The following is a 14,917-nucleotide window of genomic DNA, read 5'->3' as shown; positions in this document are numbered from 1 at the left end:
TCAATTATTTATACGTAACACAAAGCGACGCTCGTTCTAAATGAAACACAAGCTGTAAAAAGCTGAGTAAAAGCTTTTTGTTGATTGTACTTTTTACTTTGCACGTGAATAACTATTTAAGATGTCTCATTAATAAGCTAAACTGTTTTTTTGGCAATCGTTATGAAATAAAATATTCTAATATTATGTACAGTGTGATTCTTTATTCACCCAGATGTGTGTCCAGTTTCCATTAAACACAATATTTAAGCTTCACCACATTACTGTAAACTATAATGGCAGTAGAATGCTTGACTAATGGTGTCCAAATGTATTGGTGATGGGAGCAGCATGATATGGAGCTGCTTATCTACATAATAACTAGGATGTGTTTAAAATGTCCCATTTAGTCAAACTAAGCTGTAGTGTGGTTTCAATTAAAGTTATTTTCCTTCTATATGCTATAAGGCTTGTCTTAATTGTTTTTATCTTTATAGAGAAATAAATACATGATGCTTTTTAATATGGTTTATGTTTTTTAAATTTAAATTAACAAGATCTGGCAGTAAACAAGGGGTTCATGTTATGGTTATATATTTAACTACATCCTGAATGTTTTTATATTTTATTTTACTACTATTTATTGATTGTAGTTTTCAAGAACTTGTGTTTTTACCCGTTACTGGTCTGGTTTATACTTTTTTTTTTTTTTAATGCATTTTCTCCCCCTTTAGTGTTCAATTGCATCATGCTTCCTCTCCGCCTATGCCGATCCCTGCTCTGACCGAGAAAATTGAAGCTAACCCACGCCCCCTCCAACACGTGGGCAGCAGCCGTATTCATCTTATCACCTACATTTTGACGAGTGCAGTGCAGTGCAGCTCAGCACTGTGTATGGAGGGACACACCCTGACAGCACTGTTTTCTCATCTCTGTGCAGGTGCCATCAATCAGCCAGCAGAGGTCGTAATTGCATTAGCCATGAGAGAGACCCTATCTGGCTTAGTCCCGCCCATATCTGAACAACAGGCCAATCGTTGTTCATGTGGCCGCTCAGCCTCAGCCAGCAAGGCAGAGCTGAGATTCGATACGATGTATTCGAGATCCCAGCTCTGGTTCCAGCGTGTGTTTTTACCGCTGTGCCACCTGAGCGGCCCATATTCTGATTCTGATGAACTATACATTTCACTGCTTATAAACGTTCTTGTTGCCACAGTACTGAACTGAAACTGCATTAGATGAACTAAAAGTAATGTTTTAATAATATAAAAATGTTTTATTTACCAAATAAAGTACAATGAATTACAAACACACTGTTGAAGGGATATTTATCCACTTTGGAGCAGCATTTATTTTAAACCAGCTATGGTTTGTTGCATAGCGTGTCCTAAAATACAAAAGGTGCAAACAATATTTCTTTGGTCTTAGATTCTTGGGTGGGACAAGTGGATGTTCTCAACCATTTAATACTATTGTTTTAGATACTTTATTACTATACATTAATGCATTGGTGTTGTTTCTATATTGTTTACCTTTGTGGACTTTTACAACCCAGCTGACAAATGAGCAAATTACTACTGTAGATACCCAAAGGAAGTGTATATTAGAACAATAAACACATCTCTTTTATTTAGTCCAGCAATGTAAGACAAACAGATTCTGAGGATATATTTTACCAGCAAATTTGTGCCAACCCCGACAATTTCCTCTCCACTTCCTTTGTCGACACTGCTTGTGGTTGCTTTTTAGTTTTCTATGTAAATAAGAGCAGCTCATTCATGTGTGTTCTTAGTAATACATTTTACAGAGTTGTTTTTGTGTTGTTCTAATTAGAACCACTGTATTCCAGGTGATTTAAGTGGACTATATAAAGTGAACTTAAACATGTATTGGTTTTCTAAATATGTTTAATACATACGTGCCAACAGTCTCATTCAGATGCTTTGTTTGAATTTGTATAACCAAGGACATTGTGATTTGCGTATGAAAGGCCACTGTGCGCCACAGGAGGTGGAGCTGCCGTCATGAAGGTTTGAAACACAGAAAACTGCAGAACTGCTCAAGTTGATAGTTTTGATAATGACAGATTATCTCCAGGTTTGTGTTCCACAGGCATTTACTGCAGACTTATTTATATCATTTTATATAATTATTTATACATGGGACAGTGGTAGCTCAGTGGTTAAGGTACTGGACTAGTAACCTAAAGGTTGTCGGTTCAAACCCCACCACCAGGCCCAGGTTGCCACTGTTGGGCCCCTGAGCAAGGCCCTTAACTCTCAATTGCTCAAAAAAAAAGTTGTGTTCAGTCATAAATGTAAGTCACTTTTGATAAAAGCGTCTACTAAATGCCGAAAATGTAAATGTACATGAATACAATAATCTTTCATTTATTCATTTACAGCAGCTGATTATTTGATCAGGTTCTGACTGTCTGAGATCCCACACATTTATTTATTTCTCTTTCCCATTCAAACCTTGTAGATGTAAAGTCAGAGACGATCGCTCACCTATTGCTGCTGTTTGAGTCGGTCATCTTCAAGACCTTCATCGGTGGTCACAGGATGCTGCCCACGGGGTGCTGTTGGCTGGATATTTTTGGCTATTCTCAGACCAGCAGTGACAGTGCGGTGTTCAAAAACTCCAGCAGCGCTGCTGTGTCTGATCCACTCATACCAGCACAACACACTAACACACCACCACCATGTCAGTGTCACTGCAGTGCTGAGAATGATCCACCACCTAAATAATACCTGCTCTGTGGTGGTCCTGTGGGGGTCCTGACCATTGAAGAACAGGATGAAAGGGGGGTAACAAAGCATGCAGAGAAACAGATGGACTACAGTCAGTAATTGTAGAACGACATAGTGGAGCTGATAAAATGCACAGTGAGTGTAGAAACAAGGAGGCGGTTTTAATGTTATGGCTGATCAGTGTATAAATCTAACTTATTATTATAATTATTGTTATTATTATTATTACTTTTCTAAAATAGTCCTAAATCAAGTCATTATTTGTGGGTTTGTCTTTTTATAAACGACATGATTTTCTCTGTGTCAACTGCAGTGCTTTTACGGGCAAACCTCGGTAAACACATGATTCTTTACATCTTATTTACATTGCCAATGGACAGGCAAATAAGGGCACCACCCATTTCTCCAGTAAAGTGCACCTATGCTCAATCCCTTTAATTTGAGTAACAAAAACAAGGTAGGGCCCTGCTTCAACCGTGGCATCAGGTGCAAACGATTGAATAGTCTGTTGGGTTCCTACATACGCTGGTGCAGTTTCTTCACTACGTACCACTGTGCTGATCTTGGATAGTCTGACAGACGTAGCAGTAAGGTGAGTTTGCTTTCTTCAAAATTGATTTAATGTCATAGATAATATATACCTTTGGACATGTAGTCTATATTTTAATTACATTTAAATATTTTATTTTTAATGACTATGTTTAATACAACTGCAGTGGTACCCTAGAATAAATCTGATGCCCATTTATGGCCTTTCCCAAAACATTGATCTTCTCATTTGAGACTCATATTGTGACTAGTGTAATTTACTGCTGCCCCACCCGAGCGCCCATGATTAAAACAAGTTTTCTAAAATCCGCAGCCTACATTATTCATTTTAGTGATGTAGAAAGTCCTACATCATCATTTAACAGTGTAGAACAGCCTCTAAATTCATTATTAGTGATCATGATTGACTTCAGCAGGTGAATTATCTGTGCCCATATAAACAGGGCTAGTTTGATTGCTTGTCAAAACATGAAATTTGACCAGCTGATGAGGTGGCTGGTAACAATTCGTACTTACCAAATAATATTTGCTGGTTAAATGCTTTAGTAATGAACCATAAATCATGATCCTATATTATGGAGCATCTGACCCCCGACACAGATCAATAGCCTGGTGGTGGACACCACTCCTAACTGCTGAGCTTAAGTGTTTTAGCCTCACCCATTGCCAATAGTAGTATTAGATTTATTTACTTATTAAGATTTAATGTCTTACACTTTGGTTACAGTCATGACAGGACAGATAATTACTGGTTACACAAGATAGTTGTATTAGATGAACTATATAAAATAAATGACATACGTCCAACTTTCTGGCAGTTTGTGGACGACACACTTTCCAGTTCCAGCGTGATGTGCAAAGGTTGGTCTGGAGGAACTTCTGTAATCTGCACAGGCCCTTTTAGGATATGAAAATTAAAAGCAATATCAGTGCCTGACCTCACAAATACTCATTTGACTGAATGGGCACAAATTTCAGGGGGTCTCTATGGTTTTGGAATGGGATGAACCAGCTCAATCATGAAGTGTACTGTACTATATGGTCTGTTGTTGGACAAGGCTCGGCCTGCAACTGACGTTCCAATTCATCCCAGAGGTGTTAAGTGGGGTTTAAGCAGTGGAGTTCCTCTAAACCAAACTTGTCAAACAGTGTCTGAACGCAGGAACAGGAAAGGGCCTTCCCCAATTTCTTGCAACTATTTATATATAGGCAAGTCTAGCCTAGAGGTTAAGGTACTGGACTAGTAATGAGAAGGTTGCTGGCTCAAGCCCCAGCACTGCCAGGTTGCTGCTGTTGGGCCCTTAAGCAAGGCCCTTAACCCTCAATTGCTCAGACTGTATACAGTACTGTAAGGTAAGTTGCTTTGGATAATCTGCCAAAAGCAAAAAAATATACTCCTGTGAGCAGTACTTGTGACTACAAAATTTGTATCATTAGGAGGAGTGTCTATATACTTTTGGCTATACTACATTTATTTTTGGTCCTTTGATTTGCTTTCAGATGGAGGAGCTGGACGAGAATCAGCTGAGAAATGAGGTGGAGAGTCGCAAACAGCAGCTGGAGTTTCCGAGAGAGAAAACCTCAGTGACCATTCCCGAGTGAGTGAAGACGTTCTAGTGTGAGGGTCGCTCAGGTGGTGCAGGGTAAACTCGGGTTCGAGTCTCAGAGATGCCGCCGGCCTGGTCGGTGTTTAGAGGAGGGAGGGCAGGACAGGATATTCACAGCATAGTGTTGCAACAGTGACTCCTACTGGTTGGTTGAGTGGTGGAGGACTACAGAAAGCATAGCGTGTTCCTTCATACATGTTTTTTTTTTTTTTTTTTTTGCTGAGATGTAATTCCATGCATTGTGCCGCCCCCGACGCTGGCCGAGGAGAGCCACAGACTACCACAACTGCATGGCACCAGTAAAACCCTTTTTGACACAATTGCCCAATAACGTCAACAGCACTGCCTGGGATTTGAACTTAAAACTACTACACCATCTGACCACTGCCCCACATTGATTGGGGAAGAGTTAGCTTAGTGGTTAAAGTACCGGATGCTTGATTGGAAGGTCTCTGGTTTAGCTGAAAGCGTCAGATAAATGTCGTAAACATCAACTATAACAGTAATAATTAAGTCAGTAATAATTTACATTTAATTACACTTCTATCCTAAGCCACTAGTCCAGTACCTAACCAGCTAGGCTACAACTGCCCTAATAATGAAGCATGGTTGCCATTCACGCCTTTCTTCATCCTCTCTCTTCCAGCCTGATCAAATGGATCGAAGAGAAAATGCCCGAGGATCCGATTATGAACGCCGACTTGCTGAAGACCAACCCGTGGGTGGAGTCTGGAAAATGTGTGGTGCTCTAGTCCAGCAGCGGCAGCTCTTCAGATGTGCTATGTTTTTTGTTTAACGTGTAATTATTAAAATGTGAACGACTATCGACTGTCCAAATTCTGCTCTGTAAAGCAACCCGGAGAGAAATAAAGATGCTGATCATTCAAGAATATTTATTTAGATAGCGTGTCAATATACATCTCACTGTTTCCTCCTTTAAATACTTCAGAGTAGCTCCCTGATGTAAACGTTGTGCCGGACGGCGTTGGAGACGCCCTCGTTGAACCTGAACCAGACGTCGCTGTTTCCGACAGCTTTGCCGAGCTGAAGCGGCCCGCTGGCTTTCCCATCCTCGCCTGGAAAGAAACCGAACGGAGATACGAACAGCGCAATTTAATTACTGAGTAGTGTCAGATTCTACCATTCTTTAAGATTCTTTACCCACAGATGTGTGAATTCACCGCCACATCACGATTTAAAGGACTTATAGGGAAAGTAGCACCGCTGGCACCAAGAGGACAACACGGAACCCCCATTCTTTAAAAGAAACACGTCCCGTAGCCGCGATCACACAAAGATTTTGATCCATTTCCAACACTGTTAGATTTTTTTTACACAAAAATCTAGCACTTGATCTCCTGAAGGTGAGCAGGTCACACTGTGCTTTCCCAAGACCAAAATAGATTCTTACTCACGATCAAAAATTATCGCAGTATAACTCAAATTTATTTAAATAAAAGCATAACGTATATCGCATTCTTCCAAACAGTTTTTGCATTGTACAGATGTGCTTGTTAGGGACGTGCACTTCAGGGCAGTCTAGGATTGTAACGATTTCTGCAACTGTTCTTTCTCTTTCACTAAATAAAAATAAATAAATAAAAACGTTCGCATCATTTGTCCCGACGTTTGTCATCATTCATAACTTTAATCAGCTGGATTAAAAACACACATGTACAGCAACCTGAGAAGGAAGGGTCGTCTCTTGCCCAGTGCCCCAATGTGAGATGTGATCCAGCTGCTGCAATCAGCTGATCTTACAATATCTACTGCTGAGTAAATGGCATAGTAAAGCTTGCTTGACTGTAAACAGCGTTTTCCACATTGCAGTACCTTTTAATACTTGTTTTTGGACCTTTAAAAAAAAAAAAAAAAGCATTCTCTCCCCTTTTTCTCCCCCTTTAGCGCGTCCAATTGCCCACTTTGCATCACGCCTCCTCTCTGCCTCTGCCGATCCCTGCCCTGACCGAGGAGATCGAAGCTAACCCACATCCCCTCCGACACGTGAGCAGCAGCCGTATGCATCCTTCCACCCACACATTGACGAGGGTTGCGCCACCTAGCGTTGCGTGCGGAGAGACACACCCTAAGAGCACTTCTTTCTCATCTCCGTGTAGGTGCCTCTAATCAGCCAGCAGAGGTCGTAATTGCACCAGTCATGAGAGAGAGAGACCTCATCCGGCTTAGTCCCACCCATCTGAACAACAGGCCAATCGTTGTTCATGTGGCCGCTCAGCCTCGGCCGGCAGGCAGAGCTGGATTCGATGCGACGTATTCGAGATCCAGCTCCGGTTGCAGCGTGTGTTTTTACCGCTGCGCCACCTGAGCGGCTGTTTTTGGACCTTTTTGACCAATTTCCTCTAAATTTTCTTCCTGACCAGTGAGACTTTTGCAGTTTGGAAGAACAGAGTGGTCAGTAGCCCTAACACAAACATTAATAGATGAATAAACACTAATGAATGAACCTGCAGTGGAGGTGACCGCAGGCTTCTCTTTCGGTATGACAACTCGTCCAAAGAAATCCGTTTCAGGCTGGAAGAAAAAAACAATAAATCAGGGTTAAAACGTACATTTTTTTATGATGGATGAATGACCATGAGGTACCATGCTGCGTATCACCCACCTTACTCTCCACCACAGTCTGTTTGACGATGTTTGCTAGGCGCTGCTGGTGGTTCCTGCTGCTCTGCTGCTTGGCCTGAGGTTTCTTCACCTGTTGTTGTTCCCTGACCGCCTCTGTCTGAGAAAAAAAATATACAATTAATAAAACGCCGGTGGTTTATATATAATAACCGTCCTTTTATATCTGTATTATTTAGGTGGTGGATTATTCTCAGCACTGCAGTGACACTGACATGGTGCTGGTGTGTTAGTGTGTGTTGTGCTGGTATGAGTGGATCAGACACAGCAGCACTGCTGGAGTTTTTAAACACCGTGTCCACTCACTGTCCACTCTATTAGACACTCCTACCTAGTCGGTCCACCTTGTAGATGTAAAGTCAGAGACGATCGCTCATCTATCGCTGCTGTTTGAGTCGGTCATCTTCTAGACCTTCATCAGTGGTCACAAGACGCTGCCCACGGGGCGCTGTTGGCTGGATGTTTTTGGTTGGTGGACTATTCTCAGTCCAGCAGTGACAGTGAGGTGTTTAAAAACTCCAGCAGCGCTGCTGTGTCTGATCCACTCATACCAGCACAACACACACTAACACACCACCACCATGTCAGTGTCACTGCAGGGCTGAGAATGATCCACCACCTAAATAATACCTGCTCTGTGGTGGTCCTGACCATTGAAGAACAGCATGAAACAGATGGACTACAGTCAGTGATTGTAGAACTACAAAGTGCTTCTATATGGTAAGTGGAGCTGATAAAATGGACAGTGAGTGTAGAAACAAGGAGGTGGTTTTAATGTTATGGCTGATCGGTGTATAGGTCAAGCCTAAATCCATGACACATGCAATTCCACTTTCTTACCAACAGATGTCGCCACAACAATGAGGCAAGGTATATAGTACAATGAAAGTGCTGCTTGTTCTCTTTATGTATGAGTAGTAGATTTGTATTATTATTCCTTACATTGTTATTATTATTATTATTACAAAATCTTCTAAGATTATGGGATGTTGAGCCTCAACACCACACCAAGGTGGGAATATAGGTGGGGGAAAAAATCTGATCATTTATTTAGAAGTACCCTTCAAAATATCCTCTAATACTCAAAACGATCGGTATCACACATTCACATGGACTCAACACATTTAAATATGTAAGTTATTACACTGTGGTATTGTGTGTTGCTGCTGCGTCACACCTTCTGAGGGTTGCGCTTCTGCAGGTTCCGCTCGACCCTCCTCATCCTCTCCAGCTCCGTCTCTCTGGCGATGAGCTGCTTCACCTGATAGGTCAGCTGTCTCCGAGGGGGCAGCCCGGAAAAACGCACCACGTCCTCTACGTTACTGTTCGAACGTCGGAAAAAACAAACACAACCGTAAGACTAACAGTTTGTCTCTGAAGGCCAGATCAGGAAACACTGCACTGCTTTATTAGTTTACACTGTGTGCAATAGAGAGGTGACTCTTTGCACTAACAGTCTGAAATATATATATATAATATATATATTATATATATATATATATATATACAGTGTATCACAAAAGTGAGTACACCCCTCACATTTCTGCAGATATTTAAGTATATCTTTTCATGCGACAACACTGACAAAATGACACTTTGACACAATGAAAAGTAGTCTGTGTGCAGCTTATATAACAGTGTAAATTTATTCTTCCCTCAAAATAACTTAATATACAGCCATTAATGTCTAAACCACCGGCAACAGAAGTGAGTACACCCCTTAGTGAAAGTTCCTGAAGTGTCAATATTTTGTGTGGCCACCATTATTTCCCAGAACTGCCTTAACTCTCCTGGGCATGGAGTTTACCAGAGCTTCACAGGTTGCCACTGGAATGCTTTTCCACTCCTCCATGACGACATCACAGAGCTGGCGGATATTCGAGACTTTGCGCTCCTCCACCTTCCGCTTGAGGATGCCCCAAAGATGTTCTATTGGGTTTAGGTCTGGAGACATGCTTGGCCAGTCCATCACCTTTACCCTCAGCCTCTTCAATAAAGCAGTGGTCGTCTTAGAGGTGTGTTTGTGGTCATTATCATGCTGGAACACTGCCCTGCGACCCAGTTTCCGGAGGGAGGGGATCATGCTCTGCTTCAGTATTTCACAGTACATATTGGAGTTCATGTGTCCCTCAATGAAATGTAACTCCCCAACACCTGCTGCACTCATGCAGCCCCAGACCATGGCATTCCCACCACCATGCTTGACTGTAGGCATGACACACTTATCTTTGTACTCCTCACCTGATTGCCGCCACACATGCTTGAGACCATCTGAACCAAACAAATTAATCTTGGTCTCATCAGACCATAGGACATGGTTCCAGTAATCCATGTCCTTTGTTGACATGTCTTCAGCAAACTGTTTGCGGGCTTTCTTGTGTAGAGACTTCAGAAGAGGCTTCCTTCTGGGGTGACAGCCATGCAGACCAATTTGATGTAGTGTGCGGCGTATGGTCTGAGCACTGACAGGCTGACCCCGCACCTTTTCAATCTCTGCAGCAATGCTGACAGCACTCCTGCGCCTATCTTTCAAAGACAGCAGTTGGATGTGACGCTGAGCACGTGCACTCAGCTTCTTTGGACGACCAACGCGAGGTCTGTTCTGAGTGGACCCTGCTCTTTTAAAACGCTGGATGATCTTGGCCACTGTGCTGCAGCTCAGTTTCAGGGTGTTGGCAATCTTCTTGTAGCCTTGGCCATCTTCATGTAGTGCAACAATTCGTCTTTTAAGATCCACAGAGAGTTCTTTGCCATGAGGTGCCATGTTGGAACTTTCAGTGACCAGTATGAGAGAGTGTGAGAGCTGTACTACTAAATTGAACACACCTGCTCCCTATGCACACCTGAGACCTAGTAACACTAACAAATCACATGACATTTTGGAGGGAAAATGACAAGCAGTGCTCAATTTGGACATTTAGGGGTGTAGTCTCTTAGGGGTGTACTCACTTTTGTTGCCGGTGGTTTAGACATTAATGGCTGTATATTGAGTTATTTTGAGGGAAGAATAAATTTACACTGTTATATAAGCTGCACACAGACTACTTTTCATTGTGTCAAAGTGTCATTTTGTCAGTGTTGTCGCATGAAAAGATATACTTAAATATCTGCAGAAATGTGAGGGGTGTACTCACTTTTGTGATACACTGTATATATATATATATATATAGTGAGCTGCCTTGCTGTCTTACTGCATACACAGGCAGCTGCCTCAGTAGAGAGGATTCTAATAAGTCATTGACTTATAAGGCAGGTCATTCAGACGCACTACTTAGACAGCGATTCCATCGGGTTTCACTTACTAAGCTAACACAGTTAGCATCATGCCATTCAAACCAATGGGATGAGGTGGCACAGCGCGCTAGCGTGTCAACTAACATCTCCCGTCATGTACCGAAGACGGTTAAATTCACTGACAAGCCCGAATTTGCAAATAAAAACACTTGTGCACCCTTTGATCACGAAGGACGCTTCGCATGCTCCCTCGTTCTTGAGTCAAAATAGCGTTTAAATTTTAAGATACCTCACTAGTGAGGATATTAAGGCATCTAGGATTTCGAACAGCCTCATTCTCGGGAGCGCGTGTAGGATGACGTAAAATGCGTCTATGTAGAGAGATGACTAGCTTTTCGAACACACCCTATCTGATCTGATCGCATATTGTGCCCTCGAGGCGTTTACTCCAGTGTTGCCAACTTAGCGACTTTGTCGCTATATTTAGCGACTTTTCAGACCCCTCTAGCGACTTTTTTTCAAAAAAGCGACTAGCGACAAATCTAGCGACTTTTTCTGGTGTTATTGGAGACTTTTGGAGACTCGAACGTAAAAACTGTTATATAAAATTATATTGTTCTGCAGTTACTGTCCTCAACGAGCAGCGGGTCGAGCTGCCGTGAGCCCCTCCCCCGTCCCAAAGCACGGGCGGTCAGTATCACAGTCAGGGTTGCCAGATTGGGCGTGTTTCCACCAAAATGAGCGGATTTTGTTGGAAATTGGCAGGAAAAAACACACTTTGGCAGGTGGACAAAATTTGGGCTGGTTTGTAATTATTTTGGCAGCTTAAAATATAAATAAAAAAAGCTATTGCTAAAGCAGGTGGAATATAAATAGGTCTCCCTTCTCCCTACCTTCTCCCACCACATCCAACCCGTTGTCAAAAGTTTGATTGACAGGTTATTCTTTCCAGTCCAAGACACTGTTGCCCCGCCTATCAATACACTGATTCATATGTTAGACAAGTGATTTGAGTTGAATATGAAGGTAAGCAAGTCTCGTACATACAACCTCTCATATGTACGAGAGGGCAACCTTTCTTTGCTTGCAAGTTTATTTTTATTTACTTGCAAAGGTTTGTGTGTCCTAACAAATCATTCATTTTACAAACTTGGCAGGCTACTTTAAAGACATGCAAGCAAAAATAATTTGTCCTTTATAATGTATAATTACTGATCTGTACATTTTAAGATATTAATTTGTAGGTCATGATGGTTTAACTGGTTTATTATTTGTGAAATGCTAAACACCATCTGCTTATCCTGTGTTTTGGGCGTTTTTTCATGCATTTTGGCTGAAAATTACTGTCGCAATCTGGCAACCCTGCCCAGAGTAGCTCAGTGTTTTCTTAAAAAACAAAAACAAACCAAGAATTAACAGAAGAACGTTCATCTGTAGTTCTAAACATATTTAGGGTGTTTTTACCCACTTTTTGTCTCTCCCACGATGTTATTCCTCTCTTCTACAGCGTCAATTACATGCAAATGGATCAGATGCAAATTAAGCGATGACGTCATTTAGCGACTTCTAGCGACTTTTAGGACAGCCAATAGCTACTTTCCTTACTGAGGAGTTGGCAACACTGGTTTACTCACGGCTCGAGTACGTAGGTGTACTGGCCCTCGGGGGTGCGTTCCTGTCTGTAGGTCAGGTTATAGTTGATCATGGTATCGATGAGCTCACAAAGCTGCTGCTTCTCCCTGGTGCTGTACAGCTGAGGATTGATCTGCAAAACAACGACACACAAGCGTCAAGTACGGCGCACAAAGGCGAAATAACAAACCATCAAAGACTCTGACGTACCGGCCGTAGTTTGGGACAGATGAGCTCCAGTAGGAGGCTGAGGATCTCCATGCACAGGCTGCTCTGGCAAATTCGAGTCCGTATTGCAGGAGGGATCTCGGCCAACATGGCAACGACAGCGTTCTTGGTCTGCTGGGTTTTCGTTAGCGCCTGAAAATAGTTCGGATCGTTCGGTTACTCAACTATCACGGAAATACTGCACCAAGTAACCATGAACAAAGAGTCGGACACTGGAGCGGACCAAATTCGCCACCTACAAAAGAGACTGATGACTTTGAGCTTTTTTTTTCTCCCAATCTAGTCATTTCGGCCTCTAGCACCACCCCCGTGCTGGCCGGGGAGAGACACATACTAGCACATGCCCTCTCTGGCCACTTCTCTCTACCAATGGCTAAAATTCGAACCCCAGACTTCGAGGTATCAGACTGCTACTCCACTGTGTGCGCGCACTTTTGATGGGTCTGTGATTAATTATTTGGCAACTTACATCCAGCCTCTAACAAGAATCTGAAAAGTGTTTTGCTTTACGTGCTTTCAACCAGGGTTGCCAGATTTGAACCCGTTTGCAGGCATGGTGTGTATTTGTGTCATGATGATAACCCAAACACCTGGCAACCCTACTTTGATCATGAAATCCACACATAATGTATTTTATTCATAATAAAACATACAATTATAAGGGTTATTCTGCATCAAATTTCTTTTTTCACAATACGCACAAGCAGGGCTAGTTTGAGTTTCCCCGTTTTTACCTTGGCAAGAGACCACTGTTCCATGTAGCTCTTAATATGAGCTGTTAACTAACCTTATTTATATAGGCAAAAAATCACAAATAGAATAAGGAGGCCATTTAGAAGTTTCTATACCACAAAATGGCAAACAAATTTGATGTGCTTGTATGTTCGACCCAGAGGATCATTAAAATAAAATAAACAATAATAATGAGCGTATAAATGAACTTAATTAGCCTCTATTTACCAAAAATTGAATAGGACCCGGCCACCCCTACTGAAAGGCTCGAACTGCTCTTACCTCATACTGACTGTTGGGGTAACTGATGCGCGGGACATTGTTGGCGGCGAAGAGGTGGTGGAACGCGGCCGGGAGGAAGGGCAGGTATCGCATGAGCGAGTAGTTCTGTCCGTGCATCACGCATTCATTGACCGTATCGGAGAAACAGAGCCAGTCCAGGCCTGCACACACCCCCAACATACTGGGGTCCTTCAGCTTCATACTGAGGAAATTATCGTACAGACCCTGACAGAGAGACGGAGGAGAAGTGATGGATTAATACGCTGAGTTGTTGAGCTCTGAAGACGGGCAGCTGCAACAGCGACTCCTGCTGTCTGCTCGAGGTACCTGTGCGAGTGGTGGAGGAAAACGAGGCATAGCATGACTCTCGCTGAGAAAATCCACCAATGGCTGGTGTGTGGGGAAAAAAAGACTCCCCAAAAAAAGTGCTCCCCAAAGATACAGTTCACAGAACTGGACAGAAGTCACTAATGCAGTGGGGAACTAGATATATCCAAATAGGAAAACTGGGGGTGACAAAGTTGGCTTTTGATCAACAGAAATGTAAGTAGAAAGAGACTAACTATGGTTTAATTATTTATTTATTTCCAATTACCCATTACAATCCCACCCTTTATGCACACGCTGGCCAGGCAGAGCTGCAGACTAGCACCAGGACACTTCTTTTCACCAGACAGGTGTATGGAAAGTCAGCCCTCCCCTATGTGTACAAATCCGGGACTAAGCAAGGCACACTCAGACTTTCAATTACTGTCTGACACCCAGAGCCAGAAAGGAATTCAGCCCAGAAGACACTTGCTTCTTTACACCTGTCAGCAGTGGAGTCACGCTGTGCCCTATGTGTATCCTCCACCACTCAAGCAAAGAGAAATGCAACCTGTTCCAATTAACCTCAGATTGGACACGCAAAACACAGACAACAAGGTTCAAACCCAGGTTCCCGAGGACCCATGTTGCTGTGCCACCTGCTGTGCATTTTTACTTCTAATCAAATAACACCAATCAAACATATAAAAATGCAGAAATAACGTTTACGTACTTGCGTGAGCTTCTCGTGTTCTCCACTGGATGACACCAGGTGAAGGATATGCTGAAGCCTCTGGCTGGTGTCTCTAAGCCCCGCCTCCTCCAACCCCCCAAAAGCATCTCTGCCAATCCGCTTCCTGAAATACGTAAAACGAAATAAATCAGTCACATGACTCCAACCTAAATACGGATCGAAAAACACCTGATGCGCTAGCTATCCAGACCCGGGTTCGAGTCTCAGCGGTGGCCGTAACA

General features: G+C 42.7%; 2 protein-coding genes across 3 annotated transcripts in view; one reads left to right on the top strand and one right to left on the bottom strand.

Moving 5' to 3' along the window:
• Nucleotides 1-3,248: 3,248 nt before the first annotated feature.
• On the top strand, nucleotides 3,249-5,793 carry gng13a (guanine nucleotide binding protein (G protein), gamma 13a). The gene is made up of 3 exons (XM_063010414.1): nucleotides 3,249-3,324; nucleotides 4,782-4,879; nucleotides 5,535-5,793. The coding sequence occupies exons 2-3, from the start codon at nucleotides 4,782-4,784 to the stop codon at nucleotides 5,638-5,640; spliced, it is 204 nt and encodes a 67-aa protein (XP_062866484.1). The 5' UTR covers nucleotides 3,249-3,324; the 3' UTR covers nucleotides 5,641-5,793.
• The window catches only part of chtf18 (CTF18, chromosome transmission fidelity factor 18 homolog (S. cerevisiae)), a 25,921-nt gene continuing 16,772 nt past the window's right edge, over nucleotides 5,769-14,917 (bottom strand). Inside the window, exons 15-22 of one of the 2 annotated variants that reach the window (XM_063010413.1) lie at nucleotides 14,676-14,799; nucleotides 13,637-13,861; nucleotides 12,605-12,754; nucleotides 12,397-12,527; nucleotides 8,706-8,850; nucleotides 7,512-7,628; nucleotides 7,354-7,420; nucleotides 5,769-5,964 (exon numbers count right to left, since the gene is read on the bottom strand). In XM_063010413.1, the coding sequence (XP_062866483.1) occupies nucleotides 5,834-5,964; nucleotides 7,354-7,420; nucleotides 7,512-7,628; nucleotides 8,706-8,850; nucleotides 12,397-12,527; nucleotides 12,605-12,754; nucleotides 13,637-13,861; nucleotides 14,676-14,799 (1,090 nt within the window). In that variant the 3' untranslated portion in view covers nucleotides 5,769-5,833. Of the gene's footprint in view, nucleotides 5,965-7,353; nucleotides 7,421-7,511; nucleotides 7,629-8,705; nucleotides 8,851-12,230; nucleotides 12,264-12,367; nucleotides 12,528-12,604; nucleotides 12,755-13,636; nucleotides 13,862-14,675; nucleotides 14,800-14,917 lie in introns of those variants that run through there. The other variant, XR_010014841.1, reaches the window with a different exon arrangement.

The sequence above is a fragment of the Trichomycterus rosablanca genome, chromosome 15 (assembly GCF_030014385.1).
Source record: "Trichomycterus rosablanca isolate fTriRos1 chromosome 15, fTriRos1.hap1, whole genome shotgun sequence".
Lineage (NCBI taxonomy): Eukaryota > Metazoa > Chordata > Actinopteri > Siluriformes > Trichomycteridae > Trichomycterus > Trichomycterus rosablanca.
This window is presented reverse-complemented; position numbering and strand designations above follow the sequence as displayed.

Coding starts and splice junctions, on each gene's coding strand:
- gng13a (XM_063010414.1), top strand. CDS start 4,782: ATGGAGGAGCTGGACGAGAATCAGCTGAGAAATGAGGTGGAGAGTCGC. Junction 4,880..5,534: donor ACCTCAGTGACCATTCCCGA/GTGAGTGAAGAC, acceptor TCTCTCTTCCAG/CCTGATCAAATGGATCGAAG.